Raw genomic sequence first — 27,913 nt, 5'->3', positions numbered from 1 at the left:
GCACCACCATTTTAGGACGTGTTACACAATTAAGTGCAATGCTCTCATCAAGTATATTAGTAACTCAGAGTAAGAGATCGGTGGTAAGACTTAATACGGTAATTATAGACGACAGCGCTTACTCTTACTCAGCCTATGTGTGTTACTTCTATACACATGAACTCATAGGGGAAAGTGGATGGATGAGGAGGGAGGGGAGAAGAGGGGGATGATGAGGAGGATGGGGTGTGGCTTGAATTAGAAGTTCACTCTTCACAACTCTTTCACAAGCTGTCACAGGATGTCTCAGAGAGTGTGTTTAGGGGGCAACAGAACAGTGTGTGTGTGTGTCTGTGACAGAGAGAGAGAGCACCCAGGTTTATGTATTTAACGTAAGGAGGAGGAAGAGAGAAGTTATCGTTTGGAGATAAATGTTACTCACTGTGGAAAGAAGAGTATTAAAACTAATTTCAGTCAGGTAAGAATCACATTTTCATGACAGAATAACTAGACCATTTATTTCCCATTTTGTGAGGTTACTTTTTCTCTACTTCCTGTGAATGTGGTTTATTTGCTGTTTGATAGTTATGAATACTGTATTTCTCAATTTGTATCTCACCCCACTGTGACCTTTAGGTGTGGTTGTGGTTGGACCATAAACTGGGAAACACCTAATTAGTACATATGGCAATACATGTAACTATACCATTGTAACTATGACATTTTAACTATGACATTGTAACTATGACATTGTAACTATACCATTGTAACTATGACATTGTTACTATGACATTGTAGCTATACCAATGTAACTATGTGTAAGGGCTGTCGTCGTAAGAAAACCAAGATGCAGCGGAGGATGTGTATTCATTTTAAAGATTTAATCAAATGAACCACTATAAACAAAATACTCGACAGAAACGACAGCAAACAGTCCTGTCTGGTCCTACATGAACAAAAATAGAAAACACTACACAGAAGCAATCACCCACAAAAACCCTAAGGAAAAACAGGCTACTTATGTGTGACTCCCAATCAGCAACAACAAACTACAGCTGTGCCTGATTGGAAGCCACACGGCCAAAATCAACGAAACAAACCAACCTAGAAAAAAGAACATAGAACGCCCACCCGATGTAACACCCTGGCCTAACCAAAATAAAGAACAAAAACCCCTCCCTATGGCCAGGGCGTTACACTATGACATTCATTTCCAATGAAACGCTGCGTTTGCCTTGCAGCATTGCGTTGCAGAGGCAGTTGCAGTGTGTTCGGTGTGGTGCGTACATTTGATTTATCGATCGTATGCGTCAAACTGTGTGCGTAGACGGCTTGACAGAAATGGTATCAGAAGGTGAATGTTGAACTTCTGTTGCGTACATATCCAGATGATGCAGCGTAACATTTTGCGCAAAGAGGCTGTCGGTGTGTTCGAAGCGTGAGCCTTAGATCATATCAAATTTGATCAGATACAGCAACTACAAAAGAGTCTTCCAGTTAAAACTGACCAGTGAATGTCAGTTAAGAATTGGTACCCTGCCTATGTCCTGATGATGATGGCAATAAACTCCAATTCCTGTTGGGGGATTCAATGATGATCACATAGTGGAGGAATGGAGAGAAGGAGAAAGGAAAGGGTGACAAAGCTGTAAAAACAACATTCTGCATGTACATCATCTGCTTTCTAAAATGCATTTTATTAAGATAGATGAAGTGTGTTACAAATTCCAAATGGAGATGCAATAGACCTATAGGTAACCTACAGGCTCATACATAGATTAACCTATAGGCATGCCTATCTAGATGGACTGAAGAAATCACAGGCAAAAGTAGTTTTGTTTGAAAGAAATGAAAGGGAGTGAGATTGGGAAGACTGTAAAACAGCTGCGTGACATGTAGAAGTGAATTGTAAGTTAAGAGAATGCTTTTTTGAAAAGAGAAGAGGAAGTTAGTCGCCAGTGAAGAGTGATAGAGTGATGTGACAGACGGAGAGAGAGAAGTCAAGTGACTAGTTAGGGAAGGCCAAGTGAGTCCTCATTTGCTCCTCAGTGTGTGTGTGTGTGTGTGTGTGTGTGTGTGTGTGTGTGTGTGTGTGTGTGTGTGTGTGTGTGTGTGTGTGTGTGTGCCTGCCCCTAGCACAGGAAACACCACCCCTGTCTTCCCCTTTCTAAAGATCACTAGAGGTGTCTCTATGTGACAGACCGACAACAGAGAAATAGAGTGGCAGGACAGATGCCAATAATTTGAACTACTAACTTCATGAAGGGTAATTCAAGTGCAGTTTATAACCATAAGTCCAGGCAGTGATCATGTTCTGACTGGTTAAGCTCTCAATCAATCATTCCCCTAAAGGTAACTGCATTCCCCATGTTATTATTTTTCTATTTCTCTTTTTTTTTCTCTGCATTGTTGGGAAGGGCTCCTCAGTAAACATTTCACTGTTAGTCTACCAATAATACTAACTTCATAAATGGCGGTTGAAGTGTAGTTAATTGATCCACCTCTCAGGCCTTTAACAGTACCTAACATAAGGAATAACAAACAACACGAATCCATAAAGACTTCTCTTTTCTCTCATCCACTGGACAAGTTAATGACTCTGGATCCAACGTAAAGAGGAAGAAGGGAAAATTATGTTGGATCATCAGATCACTATTATGCCAACAACACCAGTCCTATGCTATTGAACAGAAAAGCAACATTGGCTGGCTTGGGCTGACTGTCATGAAATGATGTTGTCATAAACCAGTAACTGTAGTTAATAGTTTGTAAACTGATATAACCTGCAAATCATGTCAACTAGAACTGAAGGATTGTGTGTGCTGTGTCTTGTCTGTCTGTTCGCGGCAGTAGCCCCGAGACTGCCGCGCAGCTCCCCACGGGGACTGCCACGCAGAAATATCAGCCCACAGAGAGAATCAGGAGATGGAACTTCACTCAACTTTCTTGAGCAGCGGTCACCAACCGGTCGATCGCGATCGAAAGTCGATCTCTAGGGCATTCTTAGTCGATCGGCAAACATTTCTGTAAAAAACATTACGTAGTTCCATTTTGAACCATGTCATGTGTCTGAAGGTACAAACTGCCTTCCCGGCGGGCCCAGAAAGCAAATCAAGAGCACTAAAAGACTTCCTCTGACCGAAGGATGGCTCAGATGACCTTGTCTGCAGTAACGTAGCAGGCATAAAAGAAAGATACAGCAAAGTTGATGCTGTGAGATGTCAAAACGTTTAAAACCACGACTAGAGAGAGACTGTCAACACAGCGAAGAGCTGCTGTTTTTATGAGTGAGTTCATGTTTAAGTTCTTACTCAGCACTGTCAACACTTTGTATTCAACACTTTTATAAGCCATAAAATGCACGTTCTTCCTATTTCCAATCAGCACTGCAACAAGCACTGCAGCAGTAATGAATGAGTAGGGAAGCGAATCAATATGCTTGCGTTGTAGTTGTTAACTTTCTCTGTTCGTAGTAGTAACTACATGAATTTGTGCGTAAGGCAGAAATAATGCTGTGTGACTCGAGTTTCGTCATCAGCTGGAAGACCGTGTCCCTTTTTGGTCAGTGTCAGTGAAGGAAAGGGAGAGCGGGGGAATGATGAGAGGCGAACCCTCAGTCTGCTGCTCTCTCCATCAGCTGAGACTGACCCTCTGATTCAGGCACCATTAGCCCAATAAAAATAGAAAGCAGATTATTTAAATGTATGCTCACTATATGATCACACTATTACCGTTGTGATCATATAGTCTACCTCAAAAGTTGATTTTTTTTTTTTTTTAAATGGCCCGAACAGCAATTGGCAGGGCAATTCAAGCAAAGCCAATATGCGGTGATAATGCATTGGGCCTATAGCTTACTTCACAAACCTCATTGCTACAGTACTGTTTTTGATTGGTTAATGTGCATAGGCTTACATTTTTTAAGTCAGGTATAAAACAAAATCTCAGCAGTAGATCTCGGCTTGCATTTTGATTTAAAGTGATCTTGACTCAGAAAAGGTTGGTGACCACTGTTCTCAAGTGTTCTCTGTTAACACTAGCAACGTTTTCTTTACTGTGGGAATTGTGATCGAATCAACGCAATATTAGCCACTTTCAACTCAACATACCGAAACAAAACGAACTATGCAAGAGATTTTGTTGTAGGCAGAACACATCCGAGAAGGATTCTATTACATTGACACACACTACTCAGCCTATAGACCGGTGCGGCCATGTACAGGGCCTTCAGAAAGTATTCAGACCCTTTAACTTTGTGTCGAGGCACAGATCTGGGGAAGCGTACCAAAACATTTCTGCAACATTGAATGTCCCCAAGAACACAGTGGCCTCCATCATTCTTAAATGGAAGAAGTTTAGAACCACCAAGACTCTTCCTAGACCTGGCCCTCCGGCCAAACTGAGCAATTGGGGGAGAAGGGCCTTGGACAGGGAGGTGACCAGTAACCCGATTGTCACTCTGACAGAGCTCTAGAGTTCCTCTGTGTAGATGGGAGAAACTTCCAGAAGGACTGCAGCACTCCACCAATCAGGCCTTTATGGTAGATTGGCCAGACGGAAGCCATTCCTCAGTAAAAGGAACATTACAGCCCGCTTGGAGTTTACCAAAAGGCACATTAATACACTCAGACCACGAGAAACAAGATTCTCTGGTTTGATGAAACCAAGATTGAACTCTTTGGCCTGAATGCCAAGCGTCACGTCTGGAGAAAACCTCAACCATCCCTATGGTGAAGCATGGTCGTGGCAGCATCATGCTGTGGGGATGATTTCAGCACAGGGACTGGGAGACTAGTCAGGATCGAAACAAAGATGAACGGAGCAAAGTACAGAGGGGAAAACATTATTTAATCAATTTTAGAATAAGGTTGTAACGTAACAAAATGTAGAAAAAGTCAAGGGGTCTGAACATTTTCCGAATGCACTGTACATTGAACTGGACTGTGTTTACAGCATGATCAGTCGTGAGTAGATGCGCTTGTTTTGAGATCAAAGTGAGAGCTGCATATAGCCGCGTGTGCACATTTTGTTAATATCCTTTACTTGTTAGTGAGTTATTAGCCCAGTTATAGATCACTTGTAGTCAGCAATAGGGGAGTGATTGCTTCCTACAAGAGCACAAATGTGTAAATTACTAGACATCTTTGAAAAGCGAGTCAGATAAAGAGCTTTTTTTTTTGTATTTTGAGACAGACTTGAATAAGCTAAGTAGCCATTAGGCAGAGGGTACAGTAGCACGATGTGTCTGATCCTCTGTAATAATGTTATGGGAATAATAATTTGTTTTATTTTGTAATGTAGTTTCTTGCATCAAACAACACAACAACATTTTCAGTCACCTCTTTGTCTGACAGACAAGTGGATAAAGAGGTTAATGTCAAGCCCTGTCTGTTTTTTCTTCTCAAATGTCTCATGGAATGTAAGCTATTGAACACCACACATTTGCTGCTACTGTAAACTGCATGCATTTTCTCCATTGTTTTTGATGGTAGGCCACTTTGGTAGGCCTACATTATGATCAAATAGCCACAATAGCCTACAAGGCCACTGTTAAAACTGTAACTTAAAGTGGCTACATCCTCAGTGTTCACAGTAAACGCACGCATAGAATTTTCACACCGTTCAAGTTTGCGCTCAGCAGACCTGAAATTTGCTCAGTGCCGAAAATAATTAGAGGGAACATTGGTTACAGTTATTACTAAATCTATTAGTGAAACCACCCGTAGCTTGTAAAACAAACATCCCCTCAGTGACAGTGCTGTGTACCATGTGGCGGTGGCAAAGTACTATTTATAGAGCAGCTGAAATGTTTCTGCTGCTATTTTTTGCACAGCATACTACAGTTATGCAGCAGCGTGAGCAGAGCGGTGCATTACATGCCAACTGGCTTTTTACGCAGCTATTGCTTCAGAGGCAGGCTGGCTTGAACTAGGAGATGTGTCACAGTAAGAGAATACTGTTTACAGTCACTCTATTTCAGTCAGTCTGTCTCAGTCAGTCTATCTCTAATACGTGGATACTGTGGAGTCTGTCAGTCTGCATTGTAAACAAAGAGTGTCACAGAGCGTTGTTACAAAGTGTTTGGAACAGATTGTATCAAGACGCAGCAGGGTAGTGTACACTACAAGCATAGACCGAAAGGTTTTCAAGAGTTAGGTCAATAATCAAGTGGACTTTGTCCCGGATGTAGGGTCATTAGCTGCACACATACATATACTCTCTAAGAAGTATGGGTACAGTGAGGGTTTTTGCCAGGAACTAGGTAGCAGGTTGGTTGTCACGTTTCAGGTTGAACTATTGCAGAAAACCTTGTGGAATTATTGACATCTCTTTGCAACAGGGTTTCACCTTGTCAGAGCAACAATGACGTCAAATGTGAAGCTGAGAAAAGTGGGTGTTCTAGACTATGACACACAAATCAAAGGTAAGGGAAATCCTTGTTACTGTTTTTACCCTCTAACGTTACTCTACTGTACTGCTCATCTTTAATGTTTCTCTTCTCACCGCCCTCCGGTTGGTACAACATAGTTCTAGTTCCATGCATGTCTGTCTAGTCACAGACTGAGTCCATATTAAATGCTTATTGACTGTAAACACATTGGACTCAATGGTACAACACAACCGTCACCTTCAGCATTTGGTTGAAGGTCTACATGTACAGGAAGTGGAAGTGTAGAACTCATTCACTATTCAAAATCAGTAAACAAAATGGAGGCATCCCTCTGTATATCACTCTCAACCTCTCTCTCTCTCTCTCTCTCTCTCTCTCTCTCTCTCTCTCTCTCTCTCTCTCTCTCTCTCTCTCTCTCACCTACCTGCCCCCCACTCTCCTGCTCCCACCCCAAGAGGTGCGTTGTCAGTTGTTGGACCAGTTGAAGGTGTTGGACCTGCAATTAGAGCAGAAATCTCAGCAGCTTCAGGACCTGACAGACTACCTGCGTAGACGCAGTGAGATAGAAGGGGAGTATGCACGCTCGCTTGACAAATTGTCCGAGAGGTTCACCTCCAAAATCAAAAGGTAAATTGCTCCAAGCTCTGTTCGTGCTATGTCTGTTAGTCCTATGGTCATTGAGTTGGCAAGACGTCACAAACAGATCTGGGATCAGGCTAGAGTTGAGATGGTCTTTGTGTCTCTGAATCCACTCTACAAATTACATGTTTCCCAGACACAGATTAAGCCTATTCCAGAACTAAGAACCAGTGTTTTTTAATTTTCCATTCTAGTATTTTCCATTCTTGTAACTCTATGGTTAAACCATGTCTATGTTTAAACCATGGCCCGTTCCCTGTGCCTCTATCTTTCAGGAAGGAGCCCTGTAATGGCCAGTCAGTGGCCCAGTGTTGGCTGGTGCTCTTGTCTCAGACCAGACAGGAGAGCAGAGACCACAGTGGTCTGAGTGAAATATGTAGGACCACCCTAACCGAGCCCCTTACTCACTGTCTGGACATCACACAGCGCCTGGCCAAGAGGGTACTGCTCCATCTTCATTTGATTCATTCAGCCAGGATAGTCCGCTCAGTAACATTTGCACTATTTTCCAGGGAGTCCTGGGGAGTCATATTCCTATGTCTAATCTGTACATTTCTCAATCTCTAATCTGTCTCTATCTCTAATCTGTCTCTATTTCCATCTCTAATCTTTATCTGTCATGGGTGTCGTAAGGTTGAGACCAAAACGCAGCGGGTATATGTACCCTCATCTTCTTTTATTGGGACAAAGAAGGGAAACCAAAACAAAACACGTATACAAAAACACAACGACGATAGACAGTCCTGTAAGGCATAACGCTAAACACGGAAATAACCTCCCACCAAGTGACAGGTGAAAACAGGCTCCCTAAGTATGACTCTCAATCAGCAACAACGATGTACAGCTGTTCCTGATTGAGAGTCATACCAGGCCAACACATAAATACAAAACTAGAACAGCCCCTTAGAAATACAAACACAAGAACATACCCAACACCCCGGAACACATAAATCAAATACCCCTTTACAATACACACACACACACCGAACCACCTAAATCAACTACCCCCTCTACATCGACACTTACACCAATAAACCCCAGAAACACTCTACACAAAATATCCCTCTATCTAAACACATACACAAAACCATGAAAACAAATACCCTCTGCCATGTCCTGACCAAACTACAATAACAAATAGACCCCTTTACTGGTCAGGACATGACATTATCTCCATCTCTAATCTGTCTTTATCTCTAATTTGTCTTTATCTCCATCTCTAATCTCTCTCTCTCTCTCCATCTCTAATCTGTCTCTATCTTTGCCTCGGCCTCTGTTTGATTCTCTAGTCATCTAACACATTTATTGGTTGATTTCTTTATTTCCAGAGTAAAGATGTCTGTAGCCAGTTACAGGATGGTCTACTGAAAGTCACCACAGAGCTACAGACAGTAAGTCCAACATGTGTGGGAAACAGACACCAGTTAAGAAACAAAGTATGTCATATTTTCTAAAATAGAACATGGTGATATGTAAAGTAGTTGTCTTGGTATTTGCATGATATGACGTGTTGATGAATGTTCTCTGTGTGTGTGTGTGTGTGCGCGTGTGCTTCAATGTTTGTGTGTTTCTCCTGGCTTGCAGGCATGGAAGACCTACTACCAGTACCATTCAGATTATGTGTCTGCAGAGGGAAAGCTGAAGGAAGCAGAGAAACAGAAACAAGGCACTTCTAAGAAGATAGAGAAAGTAAATAACAGTTCACATTCCTTTTTTCAAAATTAGTGTGTGTGTGTGTGTGTGTGTGTGTGTGTGTGTGTGTGTGTGTGTGTGTGTGTGTGTGTGTGTGTGTGTGTGTGTGTGTGTGTGTGTGTGTGTGTGTGTGTGTGTGTGTGTGTGTGTGTGTGTAATGGCTCATTTCGATGTGTGTTTCCAGAGACAGTGTAAAGTGCAGGAGATTCAGCTGAAGTGCACCAAGGCTCGAAACGACTACCTCCTCAACCTAGCTGCAGCCAACGCTTCCATGAACAAGTACTATCTCCAGGACATCTCCTCACTCATAGATGTGAGTGGTGCTTCACAGATGCTGTCTGGCGCCAATAGGGAAGACACTGGATTATACTGAAAAGTACCAGCCATAATACACAATGACTGCAATGCAATGATGCAAACTCAGCGGCCTTGTGGTAAGAGTGTCTGCCCTGATATTGGAAAGATGGAAGTTCGATCCACGGCCGAGTCATATCAAAGATTGTAAAAATGGGATCCGAGGCGTCTCTGCCTGGCACTAAGCATTAAGTTGATAGATTAAGGGTAAGGCCCTGCGATAGACTAGCGTCCTGTCCAAGGGGTGGACTTGTACACCACACTACAGAAACAAGAGATAGGCTCCTGCTTCTATGAGCCGTTCTGGCTCACACAAGCCAAGGTTTACTACGATACTTTACAATACAATGTGCATCCAACATGTTATCTACAAGCAGGGTTGGGGTCAAGTCCATTTAATTCAATTAAATTCAGGAAGTAAACTGAAATATGCCATGAAAGTGACGCGGCAAGTAGTTTTGAACTTTTGTATGCTTTTTGAATAGCCTTTCATGGGCAAAAATGTAACGCAATGCTCTTCAGCACAAAAATGTCATAAAAGATGTCTGGCAGAAGTAAATTTATCCACAAACACAAATATAATTTTAGATTTACGCTACCGGTCAACGTTTTAGAACACCTACTCATTCAAGGGTTTTTCTTTATTTTTAATATTTTATACATTGTAGAATAATAGTAAAGACAACAAAACTATGAAATAACACATATGGAATCATGTAGTAACCAAAAAAGTGTTAAACAAAATATATTTTATATTTGAGATTCTTCAAAAATGTCCCCCTTTTCCTTGATGACAGTTTTGCACACTCTTGGCATTCTCTCAATCAGCTTCATGAGGTAGTCACCTGGAATGCATTTCAATTAACAGGTGTTCCTTATTAAAAGTTAATTTGTGGAATTTCTTTCCTTCTTAATGCGTTTGAGCCAGTCAGTTGTGTTGTGACAAGGTAGGGGGGTATCCAGAAGATAGCCCTATTTGATAAAAGACCACGTCCATATTATGGCAAGAACAGCTCAAATATGCAAAGAGAAATGACAGTCCATCTTGACTTTAAGACATGAAGGTCAGTCAATACAGAACATTTCAAGAACTTTGAACGTTTCTTCAAGTGCAGTCGCAGAAACCATCAAGGGCTATGATGAAACTGGCTCTCATGAGGACCGCCACAGGAATGGAAGACCCAGAGTTACCTCTGCTGCAGGATAAGTTCATTAGAGTTACCAGCCTCCAAAATTACTGCCCAAATAAATGCTTCACAGAGTTCAAGTAGCAGACACATCTCAACATCAACTGTTCAGAGGAGACTGTGTGAATCAGGCCTTCATGGTCGAATTGATGCAAAGAAACCACTACTAAAGGACACCAATAATAAGAAGAGACTTGCTTGGTCCAAGAAACTCAAGCTATGGACATTAGACTAGTGGAGATTTTTGGTTCCAATTGCCGTGTCTTTGTGAGACGTGGTGTCGGTGAACAGATGATCGCATGTGTATTTCCCACCGTGAAGCATGGAGGAGGAGGTGTGATGGTGTGTGGGTGCTTTGCTGGTGACCCTGTCAGTGATTTATTTAGAATTGAAGACACACTTAACCAGCATGGCTACCACAGCCTTCTGCAGCGATACGCCATCCCATCTGGTTTGGGCTTAGTGGGACTATCATTTGTTTTTCAACAGGACAATGACCCAACACACCTCCAGGCTGTGTAAGGGCTATTTTACAAAGAAGGAGAGTGATGGAGTGCTGCATCAGATGACCTGGCCTCCACAATCCCCCGACCTCAACCAAATTGAGATGGTATGGGATGATTCGGACCACGAAGTGAAGGAAAAGTAGCCAACAAGTGCTCAGCATATGTAGGAACTCCTTCAAGACTGCATTCCAGGTGAAGCTGGACAAGAGAATGCCAAGAGTGTGCAAAGCTGTCATCAAGGCAAAGGGTGGCTATTTGAAGAATGTCAAATATAAAATATATTTTGATATGTTTAACGCTTTTTTGGTTTCTACATGATTTCATTTGTGTCATTTCATAGTTTTGATGTCGGCGCTATTATTCTAGAATGTAGAAAATAGTATAAATAAAGAAAAACCCTTGACTGCGTAGGTGTTCTCAAAATTTTGACCGGTAGTGTACCTTATTTGACCGCATTTTCACGGATTTCTTGAAATAATCTTGAAGTCCATTCAAAAGACCTGCATGACGTATTCCAATTCACATTTTTCAGTTTGCTTCCTGAATTGATTGTATTGAAATGGATTTGACCCCAACCCTGCCTACGACATAAACACATCATCTTATCCCAGTGTCATCTCTCTGTGTCTCTCTCAGTGTTCAGATGTGGGCTACCACCTGTCTCTGTCCCGTGTGCTGTGCGCCTACCTGTCCAGCCGGTCCTGGGGTCAGCAGAACCTGAGTGTAGGGCTGCAGCAGCTCCAAAGTGCTGTGTCTGAACTGGACCAGAGTCAGGACAGAGACAACCTGCTACAGACACACACCAACACCTTCTGTCTGCCCCTCCGCTTCCACTATCAGCCACACGACGGAGACCAGGTAGGGTGTATGGGTTGTGGGGGTGCTTTCATTTTCTGTGACTATGTTTGAGAATGTGAGAGTGTGTGGGCTGTGTACCTCGACGTCACGTCTTTGCTCCCACCTGTCTGATATCCCCTGATTCTTCCCTGTCCCTGTTCCTCTCAGGTGTTTGAGGTGAGTGCAGAGCAGGAGATTAGGGGTGAGATGGTGACCAGGTTCCAACAACTACAATCTAAACTCACCGGGTTCACCCAGGAAACGGAGGAGGTAAAGTCCAGTACACCCAATCAATCAAATGTATAAAGCCTTTATCAACTGTTGACACAAAATGCTTTACAGTAACCGGGCCATGACTCCCTCAAAAGCTTAAAATCGACCTTGTAGTGGATAAGATAGATTCCAATATATTCACTACACACTTTCTCCCTCCTAGGCAGATAAGACTCTACGGGCGGCCCGCGTTACCCTGCTGGAAGGTATCAGTGATGATGACTTAGATCCTCCACCCTCCAGCAGCCAGACCCAGGGCTCCCAGGTCTATCTTCAGTCCCTGTCTCAGAGCCAAGGTCAGGGGGGAAGCAATGAAAGCCTGGCCAGCAGCAGTAGCAGACCTAGTCTGGCCAGACGCAGAGCCAACCTGCAGGAGACTGAGATCCTCTACTGTACTGTGAGTCATTATTAAACTAACGTACACATAAGGGTCAGGCCAAAAGTAGTGCACTATAATAGTGGGGGTTACAGTAATGATGAAAATGAAATGACGGTGGAGGTGATGATGATGATGATGACAACGACAATGACGATGACTTTTTTGAATTGTGTTTGATTCTTCTCTCAGAAAGTGAAGGAGTATCTCTGTAAAAGCTCTTTGGTATCCAAACTACAGGCTAAACATGATCTGCTTAAAGTGGCTGTAGAGAAAGGTACAGCACTAACCACTTCTACAATATGAGAGCTTGGGACGATAAGTTTCTATCTGCATTTTTGTCCAAATGTAGTTATTGACATAGCCTTGTTCTGTTCAATGGTCTCTACTTATACAGTACTCTAAATGCCCCAATTTATGTTCAAAAGAATACAAGAACAAAAATGGCTGACACCATTTAAACCCAATGAGGGTCCGGAACATTAAAGGCAGAATCCTATTTTGTCAGATAGAACCTTATAGTTCCAAGCTCTCGAATACAAACACAACAGTTCGGCATGACTTTGTACTATAACCTCATATACAGTACACTCATTGTTGTTCCTTAATTGCCCAAGTGTCATTTTGGCTCTTCATTTCCTATAATACAGCTGTTACAGCTATCCAAATTGTTTCTTTTTCTTCCCTCCCTAGCTGAAGCAACCAATGGTCATCAACCCAGGTAGAGTTACATTCCTCTGTAAGGCCTTTATAACTGCCTCATAAGAGTAACATAACAGTTTAGGGCACTGTCTTATAGTCAACTGACTAGTGTGTCTTCTCCCCACTGTAGAGAAATCTCCAGGAAGTCTGTTCGTGTGAGGGTGAAGGGTCAACCTAGCATCCAGTTCACTCACAAACTCTTCACTGGAGACATGCTCTCGTTCATACAGGTGCCAGCCTACTGTTGCTGTCTGTCTACATTTCCTTCTCCTCCTTAGTATCCTGATTTCAATAAACTTCTCACAATTTTGTCAGGCATCGGGCCAAGAGATCCCAGTGGTTGTGGAAAGCTGCATTCGCTTCATCAACCTCAATGGTGAGCCATTATTGTGCATGTTTGGTGCATATTGATACTGTATATTACAAACAGCTAATGGACTGTAGCGTGTATCTATGAAGGCCTTCATGTCTGTCAATCAATCCTAAACTGTAGGTCTCCACCATGAGGGTATCTTCAGAGTACCAGGGTCTCAGGCCGAGGTCAACAGTCTGAGAGATGCGTTTGAGAGAGGTAGGCCTGTCTGCTGTCCCTGTCTGCAGGTTGGCATTTATTGGAATGAATCTTGTCCGGGAGGCAGCTCTGCAGGGTAGTCACTAGGTGGCCTAGCCACAAAGTAATACAATCAGATTTGAAACCGAACCCTAATCTTAACCACACTGCTAACCTTATGTCTGACCCTAACCTTAATTGTTTGTTTTTATACGATATAGCCAATTTTGACTTTGCGGCTAGCCCATCTGGCAGAAACCGCTCAGTGCTGCCTCCAGGACAATATTCATCCCAGTAAGCATCAACCTGCTCCTTGCCTGCTGCTCTAGCTGCATCTTGTACAGACCTGGGTTCAAAGTATCTGTTTCAGATCATTTGTCTTTACTGGATTAAGCTGGCATGACGCAATGTAACCAATGGTATATTCCCAAAACTGCAAGCTCAGGCAGGCTCAATTGAACAGTCAGAGTATTTAGATAGAAAGTTAATATTATTTTAACCTAGGTCTGGTGTCTATGGAAGCCGTAGTCCAGTGCTGTAGTATTGATCCTTAATAATGGTGGGCAATGTGCCCTTGGTGTTCCCTGTAGGAGAGGACCCCCTGGCAGACAGCATGTGTGACATGGACTTAGTAGCAGGAGTACTGAAGCTTTACTTCAGAACCCTGGAGAAACCTCTCTTTCCTCAGGACAGCACCACTCAGCTCCTGGAGTACGCAGGTAAGTGTGTGCGTGGGGGGTTGGGTGTATGTATGTGTGAGGGTGGGTGGGTGGTTGGGGAGTGGGGGTTGTGTGAGTGTGTGTATGTCTGCATTGGGTAGCTTTTCATATGCTTTTTCCTTAATCTTTCTCCTTGTTGCACCCAACCCTTCCAGAGATTGATAACGAGACAGAGAGAGCAGCTAAACTCAAATCAGTCATATCCTCCTATCCTCCACCTGTCATCATCGTCATGAGATACCTCTTTGCATTCCTCCATCAGTAAGTATCTTTGTTCTATTTCTAAAGCGTTGTCCAGGAACAAACACTTATTTGGGATTTTTTACTGTCATTGTCAAGAGGAACTAACCATACACTTACCACAAAGCCCTTGCAAATGTCAGTATTGCAAAGAAAACCCTCTGTTCAAAGAAGAGAGAAGCAGCCATTTGATTAGATAGCTCTTTTCTAAAACACACTTAGGTTGCGTCCTAAATGACACCTTATTCCCTATATAGGCTCTGGTCAAAAGTGGTGCAGTACACTTACAAAAAAAGGGTTCCAAAAGGGTTCTTCGGCTGTCCCCATAGGATAACCCTTTTTGGTTCCAGGTAGAACCCTCTGTGGAAAGGATTTTTCATGGAACCCAAAAGGATTCTACCTGGAACCAAAAAGGGTTCTTCAAAGGGTCAGGGAGCCATTTGGTTCAGCACTAAGAGCTTGAACTTATTCTGTTATTCTTATTCTTCTTGCCCTCTTCTCTCTTTCTCTCTCTCTCCCTCTCTCTTTCTCTCTCCTTCCCCCTCTTCTTCTCTCTTTCCCTCCCTACCTCTCTTTCTCACTCACTCTCTCCCTCCCCTCACTCCCCCTCTCTCTCTGTCGCTTTCTCTTTCTCTCTTTTTCCCACCCACTCTCTCGCTCTACCTCCCTTCCTCTCTCCCCTTGCTCCCCCTTCTATCGCCCCCCCCTCTTCCCCCAGTGTATCCCAGTACAGCGATGAGAACATGATGCAGCCCTATAACTTAGCCGTGTGCTTCGGCCCCAGTCTGGTGAGAGGGTTACAGGATGAGGATGTTGTTACTCTGCAGCCTCAGATCAACTCTCTGGTGAAGGGCATCATTTTGCAGCATGAGAGCATCTTCCCCAGCCCGACCGAGCTACAGGGACCGGTGTATGAGAAATGCATGACGCTGGAGCAAGACGACTGGTGACAGAAAACACATAGATAAATGGACAGTGACCTAGACAAAACACACACGCAAGCACATACTCAGGCACATACACTTGATGTTGATCGTCTGTGTTTATTTTGCAGTGAGGAGGGAGAAGGGGATTCAGAAATCCTCAGTAAAGGTGAGAAGGGGCCGGCTGCTAACTTCATGTGTGTTTGAGAATCAGTCATTTGACACAGGGATATTGTTTTTCCATCTATGCTTTATGAGAAACATTCACAGAAATCTTGATTGATGTGCATTGTCCCAGTCCAAAAACAATTAGAACTCTTTGTGATCCAGAGTCAGAGTCAAAGGGAGAGCGATCTCGATCCAACAGTAGCAGCAGTTCCAGACAATCCCCAGCAGGAGGGAGTGTGTCCCTTGGAGAAAAGTTCACCATACAGATCCCCATGGCTCTACATGGCAGGCCCCGCTCCCCCCGCTACACACGCAAAGAGTAAGTACTGTCGTGTAATCAAACTTGTCTGTATGTGAGTAAAATAGCTACTGACGGTGTACCTTCATAAAGGCACATTTATTGCTAACGTCAAGTTGCTTCACATTACAAGCCACATGAGAGCGAAAGATGCTTTCCTCATGAACCACTACATTCCCACAGGCCCTCATTAACATATGCCCAATCAGGATGCAATATTCAGAACACCACATCTTCCCTTTTCAGAGAACAAAGCTTAGACTTCCTTTGTCTCAATAGAACTCAAGGATTTATTTTGCTCTTACGTCAGTAGGTCTGTTCCTGCCTAGTTATTCTAGAACGTTTCTACATAGTCATGAACGTAAAATATTTTCTGTAAACTTTAACCCAAAATGTCTAATTTATTTAAACACAAATCTACCCCACAGGTAAATTAGAACTGTAGCAACTTGACAGCTGTTTTGTCTTATTTATTTGTTTAACTTTGAGCTCAGTCTTTTGTTCTTGTTGCTCTGGCTTATAAATCCAGTCTTTGAGGTTTAACTATTGCTCACCCAGACCTTATTCTGGGTGTAGAAGGTACAATGGAGTGTGTCGGAGTGGTGAAGACACTTGAATCTTCTCCTGCGTAGCGTTGTTGTCCTCAGGTCCATCCATAGGGATGAGGTGATGTCTGTTCCTGCGGACATACCCGTGGGGAACTTCCACCATGTAAGATCGTGGTGCTGCATGTTCCCTCAGCACTGTTCCTGGGACTTTTGAGTCAGTCATCCACTGCTGTGTTCCAGGTGAGAGTCTGCTGAGGTCGCTGACTCTGTGACTCTTGTTGAAACCTTGCTGTACCGAAATCATTCTCTCCTTTTTCCTTTGAGCTGACCGCAGCTGTGTTTGGGAGTGATGGGTCTAGCAGTGATGGGAGTGTTGGCACTGTGGTTTGAAGCTTTTGTCCCATCAGCAATTGCCATTCTGTAGTGGAGTTGACTGATAGGCCAGCAAAGCAAGGTAAGGGTCAGCTGCTTTCTTGAGAAGGTTCTTCACCGTCTGAGCGTTCTGCTGCTGGACTGCTGGTGGCATGGCAAAATCCATACTCTGCAGCGAAGTTGGAAAGGGGTCTTCCGGGGAACTGAGGCCCATTGTCCGTAAGCAGGACCTCAGGTACCCCATGGCGGGCAAAGATGGACTTCAGATGAACTACGACATCCGCAGAATTTGTTAGTGACAGGTTTGCGATTTCCGCATACCTTGAGAAGTAGTCCACCACTAGCAGGTAGGTGGTGCTTTTCAGAGTGAACAAGTCTGCTCCCAGTCTTTGCCAGGGTCTCTCTGGAAGATGTGACGGTATGAGTGGTTCTGTGTGGTTTGTGCACTCTTTGATGCATGTCCTGCATTTAAGCACAAGTCCGTTCATTTGCTGGCTGAGTCCAGGCCACCATAGAGCCTGTTGTGTGCGTTCTTTGCACTTGACCACACCTTGATGAACCTTGTGCAGCTTAGTGAGGACATCATTTTGTAAGGCTGATGGAATGACAAGTCTTGTTCCTTTAAACACAAGACAGTCGTGCACTGTGAGAAAAGCGCATTCTGCCCAGTACAGTTTCAGCGGTCCTTCGCATCCGCTGAACTCAGACCATCCTTCCTGACACATTGTCATGATGTTTAAGCATACACTACACTGTCGGTTCTCTCAGATTGTCCATGTAGGAAACACTCGCTGGAAGCTGTTCCATGATGGCATCCACATATGTATTTGTGCTCTCCATGTGCTCCTTTTCTGCAGCAGTAGCTTTGGCTTTGACTGGCGCACGTGACTGCGTATCTGCAGTCCACAGACTCTTTCCACTGACATGAGCAATCTTGTAGGAATATCTCATAAATCTCATCCTGCAGCGTTGGATTGGTGGAGGAAGGGTGTCCAAGGGTTGGTTCCCCAGAAAGCTCAGGAGCGGTTTGTGATCAGTTTCCAGCTGAAAGTGTTGACCGATCAAAAAGTCTCTGAAACTTTCACATGCCCATGTCAGCCCCAGAGCTTATTTTTCCACTTGAGCGTATCTCTGCTCGGTCGTTGTGAGAGACCAGGAAGCGTAGGCAACGGGTCTCCATTCCTCGCTCTTCTTCTGCAGCAGCACTCACTCCTCCTAGTCCGTAGGAAGACGCATCGGCTGACACCTTGATCTCTTTGTTTGGGTCGTACAGGGCTAGCAAGGGTGTGGATGTCAGCTCCTCCTTCAGCTCTTTGAAGGCTCCCCCAGTACAAGTGTTTTTTCTTTGAGAGTAGGTCTCTGAAAGTTTTGTCCTTTTTTGCTAACAGAGGGATGAACTTTCACAGTTGGTTCACAAATCCTAGAAAACTCTGTAGCTTGCTGATGTTGGATGGCTCCACACTTCTTGACAGCCTCTGTCTTTGTTGGGTCGGGCTGTACTCCTTTGTCCGAGATAATGTGGCCCAGGAACTTCACTTCCTCCTTTGCCTGGTCACATTTGCCCATGTTCAGAGTTAAGCCGGCTTTTTCCATCTTCTGCAATGAAGCATGAAGTCTTGCATCATGCGCTTCCTGAGTTTGGCCCCAGACCAACAGATCATCCATGTGACAGACCAAACCTTCCTGGCCTTCAGTGACCACTGTCACCATTCTGTTCTGGAAGTTTTCAGGTGCTGAAGCGATGCCAAAAGGCAGACCGTTGAAATAGTAACGTCCGAAAGGTGTGATGAAGGTTGTTAGCTTAACTGACTCCTCGGCTAGCGGCGTCTGCCAGAATCCCATGTTCGGTTCGAGCTTATGGAAGATCTTCGCCCCGGCTAGTGAGCCAAAGTTCTGCTCGACAGTGGGAAGTATGTATTTTTCTCTACACACTGACTCATTGAGACTGGTGAAATCAACACATATCCGCACGTCTCTCTTCTTCTTTGGGACAACCACCGTGCCGGCGCACCAGTCCGTGGGCTCCTCCACTCTGGTGAAAACCTTTCCTGCGATCTAGCTCATTCTTGAATTTTGGCAGCCGGGTTTCAGCTTGATGGTATTTGGTTATTGTAGTGTGCCAAGACCGCTGCACAGCTTTGGATAGCTTTCTTTCAGTGTGTAAATCAATGTTGTGGAGTCAAGCAACTAGCTCAAGCTTTGTGATCGCTGGTCTGCCTAGTAAAGCTGTGTAGATCTCTGATGACATACATGTCATCCAGTGTCTCCTTTTCTCCCTTTCTTAGAACCAGACTTGTGACGCTGATCATGTCCAGCGGCGCTCTTCCTGGTCCTAGCAGAGGTTTCGTTGGTTTTTGCAGAGCTGGCTTGCTGGTTCCCGTCAAATGTGATTGAACACATTGTATGGGATAACAGTCACACCGGCACAAGTGTCTATTTTGAATTTCACTTTTCTGTTCATCACTTGAATGTCAATCGTCCATTGGTCACCTCCTGCTTTTATTGTTCCTGGGAAAATGCTATCTTCTTGAACCTCGTTTAGGGCTCTTGATCACATACACACACGTTGGTAATGCCATTTTTTTCCCACAGGAGTGACACACTACTTTATTAGCTGCACACTGTGCTCTTGGATGTGCAGGGGTTTTGCCACAGTTTTGACACTGACTTTTTGTCATTAGCATTTTCATGGCTAGCTTTCTCACGCTGGAATTTCTGTGTCCACTGGCTGCCTTTCTGCATAACTCTATCCACTGAGCATGCCTCTTTTGTTGTTACTGTGTCACCTCGCAGGCAACTGTGATGCTTTTTCACTTCTTCAGTTTGCCTTGCCATCTCAATGGCTCTCTCTAGTGTGAGATCTTTATCTAGCTGCATACGTTCTGACAGACGCAATGACTAGCCTGTCTTTAATTAGTTCATCATGTCTAGTCCATCATTGCAATATTCTGCTAGTGTCACGAATTATGTCGTGGTGTTGCAGGGAAGACCAAAATGCAGCGGGTATATGGATACTCATTCTTTTAATTCACAAAAAGAGTAAAGCATCCATAGAAAAAACAAAACAATAAATGATACTCACAACTAACAACAGTGTGGCAGGCTCAACAAGCAGTGCTCACAAACAATCTCCCACAAAAGACAAACACACCCTACTATATGGGACTCTCAATCAAAGGCAAATAGACAACACCTGCCTTCAATTGAGAGTCCCAACCCCAATTAACCAAACATAGACATACAACCAGCTAGATCAACATAGAAATAAATAAACAAGGAACAGTGCCCAAAAAACCCCGGAATACATAAATCAAATCCCCTACAACAAACATACCACCCCGAACCACATAAACCAAATACCCTCTGCCACGTCCTGACCAAACTACAATGACAATTAACCCTTATACTGGCCAGGACGTGACAGCTAGGGCATATAAGGCTGTGACAAAATAATCCACTGTTTCATTTTCCCCCGGTCTCCACATGTTAAAGTGATCTCGCTCATAGATCACATTCTTTTTCACAATAAAGAATGCATGAAATCTGTCTCTTATTTGTCCATACTGTTTTTCCTCGAGTTCGTTTAGGTTTAGACCCTTCAAAACGTCCTCTCTCATACAGTACATGAGAGTGTTTACCTGGTTCTCCTCGATAGATTTGTGAAGATTCTCCCGCAATGTCTTCCATGCTGATTAGCCTCCTCGATTCTCTTCCCAAAAGTTTTCAACCAGGTACTGTAAGCTAAACTCTGTTAGTAACTCGTTCTAGTCCACTTCTAACACCATGTCGTGTAATCAAACTTGTCTGTACGTGAGTAAAATAATTACTAACGGTGCATCTTTATGAAGGCACATTTATTGCTAACTTCACATTGCTTCACATTACGAGCCACATGAGAGAGAGATATGCTTTCCTCATGAACCCCTACATTCCCACAGTATATGGCCAATCAGGATGCAATATGCAAATAACACCACAAGTACCATCAAAGATATTTCCCCTGACACTGTGGTACCTGTACCACTGAGACTTTAAACCACATTGTAGTCCAGTGGCGGTCAGTGCCATTTTTTTCATGAGCATGGCCTTTTTTCTATTACAGCATATTGGATGGCTGTTATTCAAATTCCATTCACTCAGTTCAATGTAACAGTGATACGTTTAGGCTACTACATGATAGATGTCGACCGATTATGATTTTCCAACGCCGATGCCGATACCAATACCGATTATTGGAGGACCAAAAAAAGCCGCTTTTTTTAAATGTATTTATTTGTAATAATGACAATTACAACAATACTGAATGAACACTTATTTTAACTTAATATAATGCATCAATAAAATCAATTTAGCCTCAAATAAATAATGAAACATGTTCAATTTGGTTTGTTTTTGCATTATTTAAAGTGTTGGAGAAGAAAGTAAAAGTGCAATATGTGCCATGTAAAAAAGCTAACGTTTAAGTTCCTTGCTCAGAACATGAGAATATATGAAAGCTGGTGGTTTCTTTTAACATGAGTCTTCAATATTCCCAGGTAAGATGGTTTAGGTTGTAGTTATTATAGGACTATTTCTCTCTATACGATTTGTATTTCATATACCTTTGACTATTGGATGTTCTTATAGGCACTTTAGTATTGCCAGTGTAACAGTATAGCTTCTGTCCCTCTCCTCGCTCCTACCTGGGCTCAAACTAGGAACACATCGACAACAGCCACCCTCAAAGCAGCGTTACCCATGTAGAGCAAGGGGAACAACTACTCCAAGTCTCAGAGCGAGTGACGTTTGAAACGCTATTAGCGCGCACCCGCTAACTAGCTAGCCATTTCACATCGGTTACACCAGCCTAATCTTGGGAGTTGACAGGCTTGAAGTCATAAACAGTGCAATGCATTGCGAAGGGCTGTTTGAATGAATGCTTACGAGCCTGCTGCTGCCTACCATCGCTCAGTCCGACTGCTCTATCAAGTCATAGACTTAATTATAACATAATAACACACAGAAATAGGAGCCTTAGGTCATTAATATGGTAGAATCCGGAAACTATTATCTCAAAAACAAAACGTTATTCCTGTTACATTGCACAACCTTCAATGTTATGTCATAATTACGTACAATTCTGGCAAATTAGTTCGCAACAATGCAAGGTGGCCCAAAGTGTTGCATATACCCTGACTGCGTGCAATGAACGCAAAATAACACAATTTCACCTGGTTATATTGCCTGCTAACCTGGATTTCTTTTAGCTAAATATGCAGGTTTAAAAGTATATACTTCGGTGTATTGATTTTAAGAAAGGCATTGATGTTTATGGTTAGGTACAGTCGTGCAACGATTGTGCTTTTTTCACAAATGCGCTTTTGTTAATAAATCATCCCCCGTTTGGTCAAGTCGACTGTCTTTGTTAGGAAGAAATAGTCTTCACAGTTCGCAACGAGCCAGGCGGCCCAAACTGCTGCATATACCCTGACTCTGTTTGCAAGAGAAGTGACACATTTTCCCTAGTTAAAGAAATTCATGTTAGCAGGCAATATTAACTAAATATGCAGGTTTAAAAATATATACTTGTGTATTGATTTTAAGAAAAGCATTGATGTTTATGGTTGGAGCAACGTGTACCTAAGCGATTATATGCAACGCAGGACAGACTAGATAAACTAGTAATATCATCAACCATGTGTAGTTAACTAGTGATTATGATTGATTGATTGTTTTTATAAGATAAGTTTAATGCTAGCTAGCAACTTACCTTGGCTTCTTACTGCGTTCGCGTAACAGGCAGGCTCCTTGTGGAGTGTTGGACTAGTTAACCGTAAGGTTGCAAGATTGAATCCCTGAGCTGACAAGGTAAAAATCTGTCGTTCTGCCCCTGAAGGCAGTTAACCCACCATTCCTAGGCCGTCATTGAAAATAAGAATGTGTTCTTAACTGACTTGCCTAGTTAAATAAAGGTCTTTACTTTTTTTATAAATTTTATCGGCCCTAATTAATCGGCCATTCCAATTAATCGGTCGACCTCTACTACATGATACTCAAATTTTCCCTATACCATTCATGAGGTTGCTAAAACCTAGCCTATGAATGAAGTTTACAACGTAGTTGCACACAGGTCGAGAGAAATTTGAGGTGACAGACAGTGACACATTCAATACCGCCTTGCACACTCTTGCCTGCGTCTAGATGATATAGGGTGTAATCATTAATCCAACAGTTATAAACGAGAGTTTCTATTGGACAAATTCAGGTATGTCTATCCTAATTTTGTCCCGTTTGCTTCCGTTTAAGAATTGTTTTTCAACAGAATCAGCAGAATGAAAATCCAGTTCACTTTCATAGCAGCCAGATTGTATTCCTTCTCGCATCTATGTGATCTCCACCTCTCACCTTTTCCCTTCGCTTGTGGACTTCAATGCACAGCACATCAGCTGTATGTGACCAGGCGATAAAAGCTTTCCAAGCCAAACTATATCATAACTGCTACACACAGCCTACATCATTGTCACCATGTTAGCTAAAGTAACATCATAGTCAACATAGATAATAGAACTAACGCGTTAATAATGTTACGGCTGTCGTAAAGAGGGGACCGAGGCGCAGCGTGTTGATTGCTCATGATGAATCTTTATTATAACTCAAAACACTAAAGGAAAAATAACTAAGAGAAAAACGAAAGCGCACAGTTCGGTCAGGTACAGAAACTAGACAGAAGACAACTACCCACAAACACAGGTGGAAAAAAACCCTACTTAAGTATGATCTCCAATTAGAGACGAGGACCAGCTGCCTCTAATTGGAGATCATCCCCCCAAAAAACAACATAGAGATGGAGAACTAGAACTAAATATAGATATAGAAAACATAGAAAAACACAACACCCCTGTCACGCCCTGACCTACTCTACCATAGAAAATAACATCTTACTATGGTCAGGACGTGACAAATAAACTCACTACAATCATGCAGTAACGTTACAGTGTACAGTCAGTAAGCAATTTAGCACTTACAACGGGGGCCCCAGAGGCAATAAATTAGGAAAACCTTGACTTCAAAGAGACAGTGTTGTGTTGGATAGTCATAGCCAGCTAGCTTTCATAGCATCCTCTGTTTGAGCAGGGTGTTTGAGTAGGCGAAACTATCTAGCTGCATTTGCTAAGTAAGTGAAACTGAAAGTGAAAAAAATTCACAAAATCTCTCTTTCGCTCTCGCTTTTCCTTCATTTAGGAAGAAATGAATTTGTTAACTGTTCAACTATTGTCTTTCTCTCTCTTTGACTCAACTACTCACCACATTTTATGCACTGCAGCTCTAGCTAGCTGTAGCTTATGCTTTCTGTACTAGATTTATTCTCTGATCCTTTGATTGGGTGGACAACGTTTAAGTTCATGTGCAAGAGCTCTGATCGGTTAGAGGATGTCCTTCGGAAGTTGTCATCATAATTACTGTGTAAGTCTATGGCAGGGGGTGCGAACCATGCCTCCTAGGTTTTGTATTGAAGTCAATGTACACAGAGGAGGACGGAAGCTAGCTGTCCTCCGGCTACACCGTGGTGCTACCCTACAGAGTGCTGTTGAGGCTACTGTAGACCTTCATTGCAAAATAGTGTGTTTTAATCAATTATTTGGTGACTATATATGTGATTATATTTAGTATAGTTTTATCTAAAAAGGATAACTGTTTAAATGTTTTATTTTTATGAAATTCACTGAGGAGGATGGTCCTCCCCTTCCTCCTCTTAGGAGCATCCACTGCTGTAGCCATAACTTCGGTAGTAATATGTACCATTTACTCTGATATTCACAGGGTATATTGACTTGTTATTGTTGTATTGTTTTAGCACTCATTGTCATAAATTGTAGTGACCTAAATAAGCTAAAGCAGGGGAACTGAAATTCTCTCTCTCTCTCTCCCCTCTCTCTCTTTCTCTGTTTTTCACAGAGCCCAGGACCTGTCATCCAGTGAAGATATAACAGTTCAGGTTGACAAGGTCTGACATGTTTTTCATTAAGCTCATATTTAATATTTTATTTCTGTAATTACCGGCAGCAGCTGTTGCAATTACTGTTGTCATTTTTGAACTCACTAAGCGTGCATAATAAGAGGTATGCGACCACGCTAGAGGGAGTCCACTCCGGTCCAGTGAAGAAAAACATCTCTGTCCTCTATTCTTCCCCCTCCTCTCTCCTCCCGTATTCCCTCTTTTCATCTCACAGGAGGTCTGCCACCAGATGAGCTCTGTCTTCAAGGAGCTTATCGCTCGACAATCATTCCCTCCTCCATCCTCCTCCACCCCCTCGGTCACCTCATCCCGCTCTTCCCAACCTCCTCCAGAGCAAAAGAAAGGAGGGGTTGGGCGCAGAAGGGAAAGACCTGTTTAGATCTGACCAACTGGACTGGTAAAAAGAGAGAGGGGACCAGAATGAATTAATGGCTAGATGGATGAATACATGAATGAGAGGGAAGGAAAGGAAGGAGAGAGACGAAAGAGACGAGAGACGAGATGACACCGTGTAGGATGACAGGTTGCGACAGCAGCCTTTGACAGTGGGATTACAGATGGCTGGGTTACATGAACCGCAGTCAGTTCACTGTAGTGTATGAGTCTGCTCAGACAGCAGCCTTCATTGTGAAGCCTGTGAATGGACAGTCACAGACAAAAGGGTTTGACTCCTACTGTGAAGACTTTTGTTAGTGTGTTTGATACAACACACCCCAATGACCCCCACTCTGATTTTCACTGTAGGGCTGTGTCCCCATTCTCCACACTTTTCCCAAAGTGTGCACTTGCACACTCCCCACCATGGATTTGAAAAGCATTGGATTGTAATCATTAACCTCTATGGGCTAGGTGGGACGCAAGCGTCCCACCCGTGGTGCACTCCATCAACAGCAGGTGCATTTCAAGAGCGGCAAATTTGAATCCAAATAAATGTCAAAATTCAAATTTTTCAAAAATACAACTATTTTACACCCTTTGAAAGATAAACATCTCCTTAATCTAACCACGTTTTACGATTTCAAAAAGGTTTTACGGCGAAAGCATAAATTTAGAGTATGTTAGGACAGTACATTTACAAGAGTTGTGTGTAATGTTGTGCCAATTCAAAGACAGGCGTCACCAAAACCATAAAATCAGCTAAAATTATGCACTAACCTTTTACAATCTCCAACAGATGACACTCCTAGGACATTGTGTTAGACAATGCATGCATTTTTAGTTCTATCAAGTTCATATTTATATCCAAAAACAGCGTTTTACTGTGGCGTTGATGTTCAGGAAATCGTTTCCCTCCAATAACCGGCATTCAAGTCAGCACCACAAATTAAATAATTAAAATTAGAAAACATTGGTAAAATATTATATTGTCATTTAAAGAATTATAGATTTACATCTCTTGAACGCAATCAACTTGCCAGATTTAAAAATAACCTTACTGGGAAATCACACTTTGCAATAATCTGAGCACTGCGCCCAGAAAAATACGCGTTGCGATACAGACTAGCCGCCATGTTGGGGAGATCTAAAATCGAAAATACTATGTAAATAATCCATTACCTTTGATTCTCTTCATCAGATGTCACTTCCAGGTATCACAGGTCCATAACGAATGTAGTTTTGTTCAAAAAAGCTCATCATTTATGTCCAAAAATCTCCGTCTTGTTAGCACATGATCTAAGCCCGCCGGACTTCACTTCATGAACGAGGGGAAAAAATATATTTACGTTCGTTCAAACATGTCAAACGTTGTATAGCATAAATCATTAGGGCCTTTTTTAACCAGAACATGAATAATATTCAAGGTGGACGAATGCATTCTCTTTTATAACGTATTGGAACGAGGGTACCCAACATGAACTCGCGCGCCAGGTGTCTAATGCGCCATCATCGTTCCATGGCTCTTGTTCGGTCAGATCTCCCTCCAGAAGACTCAAAACACTTTGTAAAGGCTGGTGACATCTAGTGGAAGCAATAGGAAGTGCCAAAATATTCCTCAGCCCCAGTGTTTTTCAATGGCATAGGTTTAAAGGTAATACAACACATCAGGTATCCACTTCCTGTCAGAAAATGTCTCAGGGTTTTGCCTGCCAAATGAGTTCTGTTATACTCACAGACACCATTCAAACAGTTTTAGAAACTTTAGGGTGTTTTCTATCCATATATAATAAGTATATGCATATTCTGGTTACTGGGTAGGATTAGTAACCAGATTAAATCGGGTACATTTTTTTATCCAGCCGTGCAAATACTGCCCCCTAGCCCTAACAGGTTAAGGGGATTCTTGCTATTGCAAGTGGACAGACGGGTTTTGATTCCTACTGTGAAGCCTTTTTTGGTTAGCCTGATCCCAGATCTGTATCTGGGACCAGGCTTTGTTTGTTTGAACCCCAGTGACCCCAGTGACACACTCCAGTGACCCCAGTGACTTTCACTGTATGCCAATGCTACACAGTCAATGGCAGATTGAGTTGCTATATCATAACTTATTTTACCCACAATGACTTGGAATGTGCACTATTATCAGTGTTGTTTGTATTCTATGCTCTTGTGGTTATGGGCCTATGGAGGCCCTCTATGCCCAATGTGTGCAATGCCAACACCAAGACAAGTGCTCCCTATCTGATTTTGTCAGTTCACGGTTCATGTTTGGGTAGGCCTATAATTATGAACATTCAAAGGCCATATGGTCTTTATCATAGAGATCCTATAAGACATATGTTCTATCCCCTTTATCAGATGAAATGTCCATTTTAACCTGTACCAGCAAGATCTCCTGTCTGTGATGGAGTCATTGAGCTACTGATAACGACAAACTTTTAAATGTTGTATTGCTATTTTTATAAAGCTTTCTGGATCTGATGATTGTTTGAATAAATGTTTATGTTCCCATGTTACTGTAGGTCTGTACTTCACATCGTACTGGATACTGAGAAGATATTTGCAGTTAAACATTTGCTCACTAGATGGCAACACCAACTCACAGAGAGGATGCAGTACGTTTGTGTCCTATGTTGTAGGAGTACTGGATGTTCTGGATGGGGAAAACTAATGGGATGTGGCTGATGGGCAACTGATATTTCATTTCTGAATTGGTTAAAATTAGGTTAGGGTTTGGGTTAGGGAAGATTCAGTTTTTAGGTTTGGGCTAGTCATGCTGTCAATG

The 27,913-nt window shown here is 42.8% G+C and overlaps 1 protein-coding gene across 1 annotated transcript; it reads left to right on the top strand.

Annotated features, from left to right (window-relative positions):
* Nucleotides 1-257: 257 nt before the first annotated feature.
* LOC106567018 (SLIT-ROBO Rho GTPase-activating protein 3) lies at nucleotides 258-27,644 on the top strand. Its single transcript, XM_014135790.3, has 22 exons — nucleotides 258-457; nucleotides 6,320-6,403; nucleotides 6,826-6,997; nucleotides 7,285-7,450; nucleotides 8,338-8,400; nucleotides 8,594-8,698; nucleotides 8,886-9,014; nucleotides 11,385-11,606; nucleotides 11,754-11,855; nucleotides 12,022-12,255; nucleotides 12,427-12,511; nucleotides 12,928-12,955; nucleotides 13,067-13,166; nucleotides 13,252-13,312; nucleotides 13,430-13,507; nucleotides 14,077-14,205; nucleotides 14,361-14,466; nucleotides 15,164-15,391; nucleotides 15,500-15,537; nucleotides 15,699-15,855; nucleotides 24,690-24,738; nucleotides 24,965-27,644. The coding sequence occupies exons 2-22, from the start codon at nucleotides 6,343-6,345 to the stop codon at nucleotides 25,127-25,129; spliced, it is 2,478 nt and encodes an 825-aa protein (XP_013991265.1). The 5' UTR covers nucleotides 258-457; nucleotides 6,320-6,342; the 3' UTR covers nucleotides 25,130-27,644.
* The last annotated feature ends 269 nt before the right edge of the window (nucleotides 27,645-27,913 follow it).

This window comes from Salmo salar, chromosome 13 (assembly GCF_965601325.2).
Source record: "Salmo salar chromosome 13, fSalSal1, whole genome shotgun sequence".
NCBI classification, from domain to species: Eukaryota; Metazoa; Chordata; class Actinopteri; order Salmoniformes; family Salmonidae; genus Salmo; species Salmo salar.
Note: the sequence above shows the minus strand (reverse complement) of the source record. Positions and strands in the feature narration are given on the sequence as shown.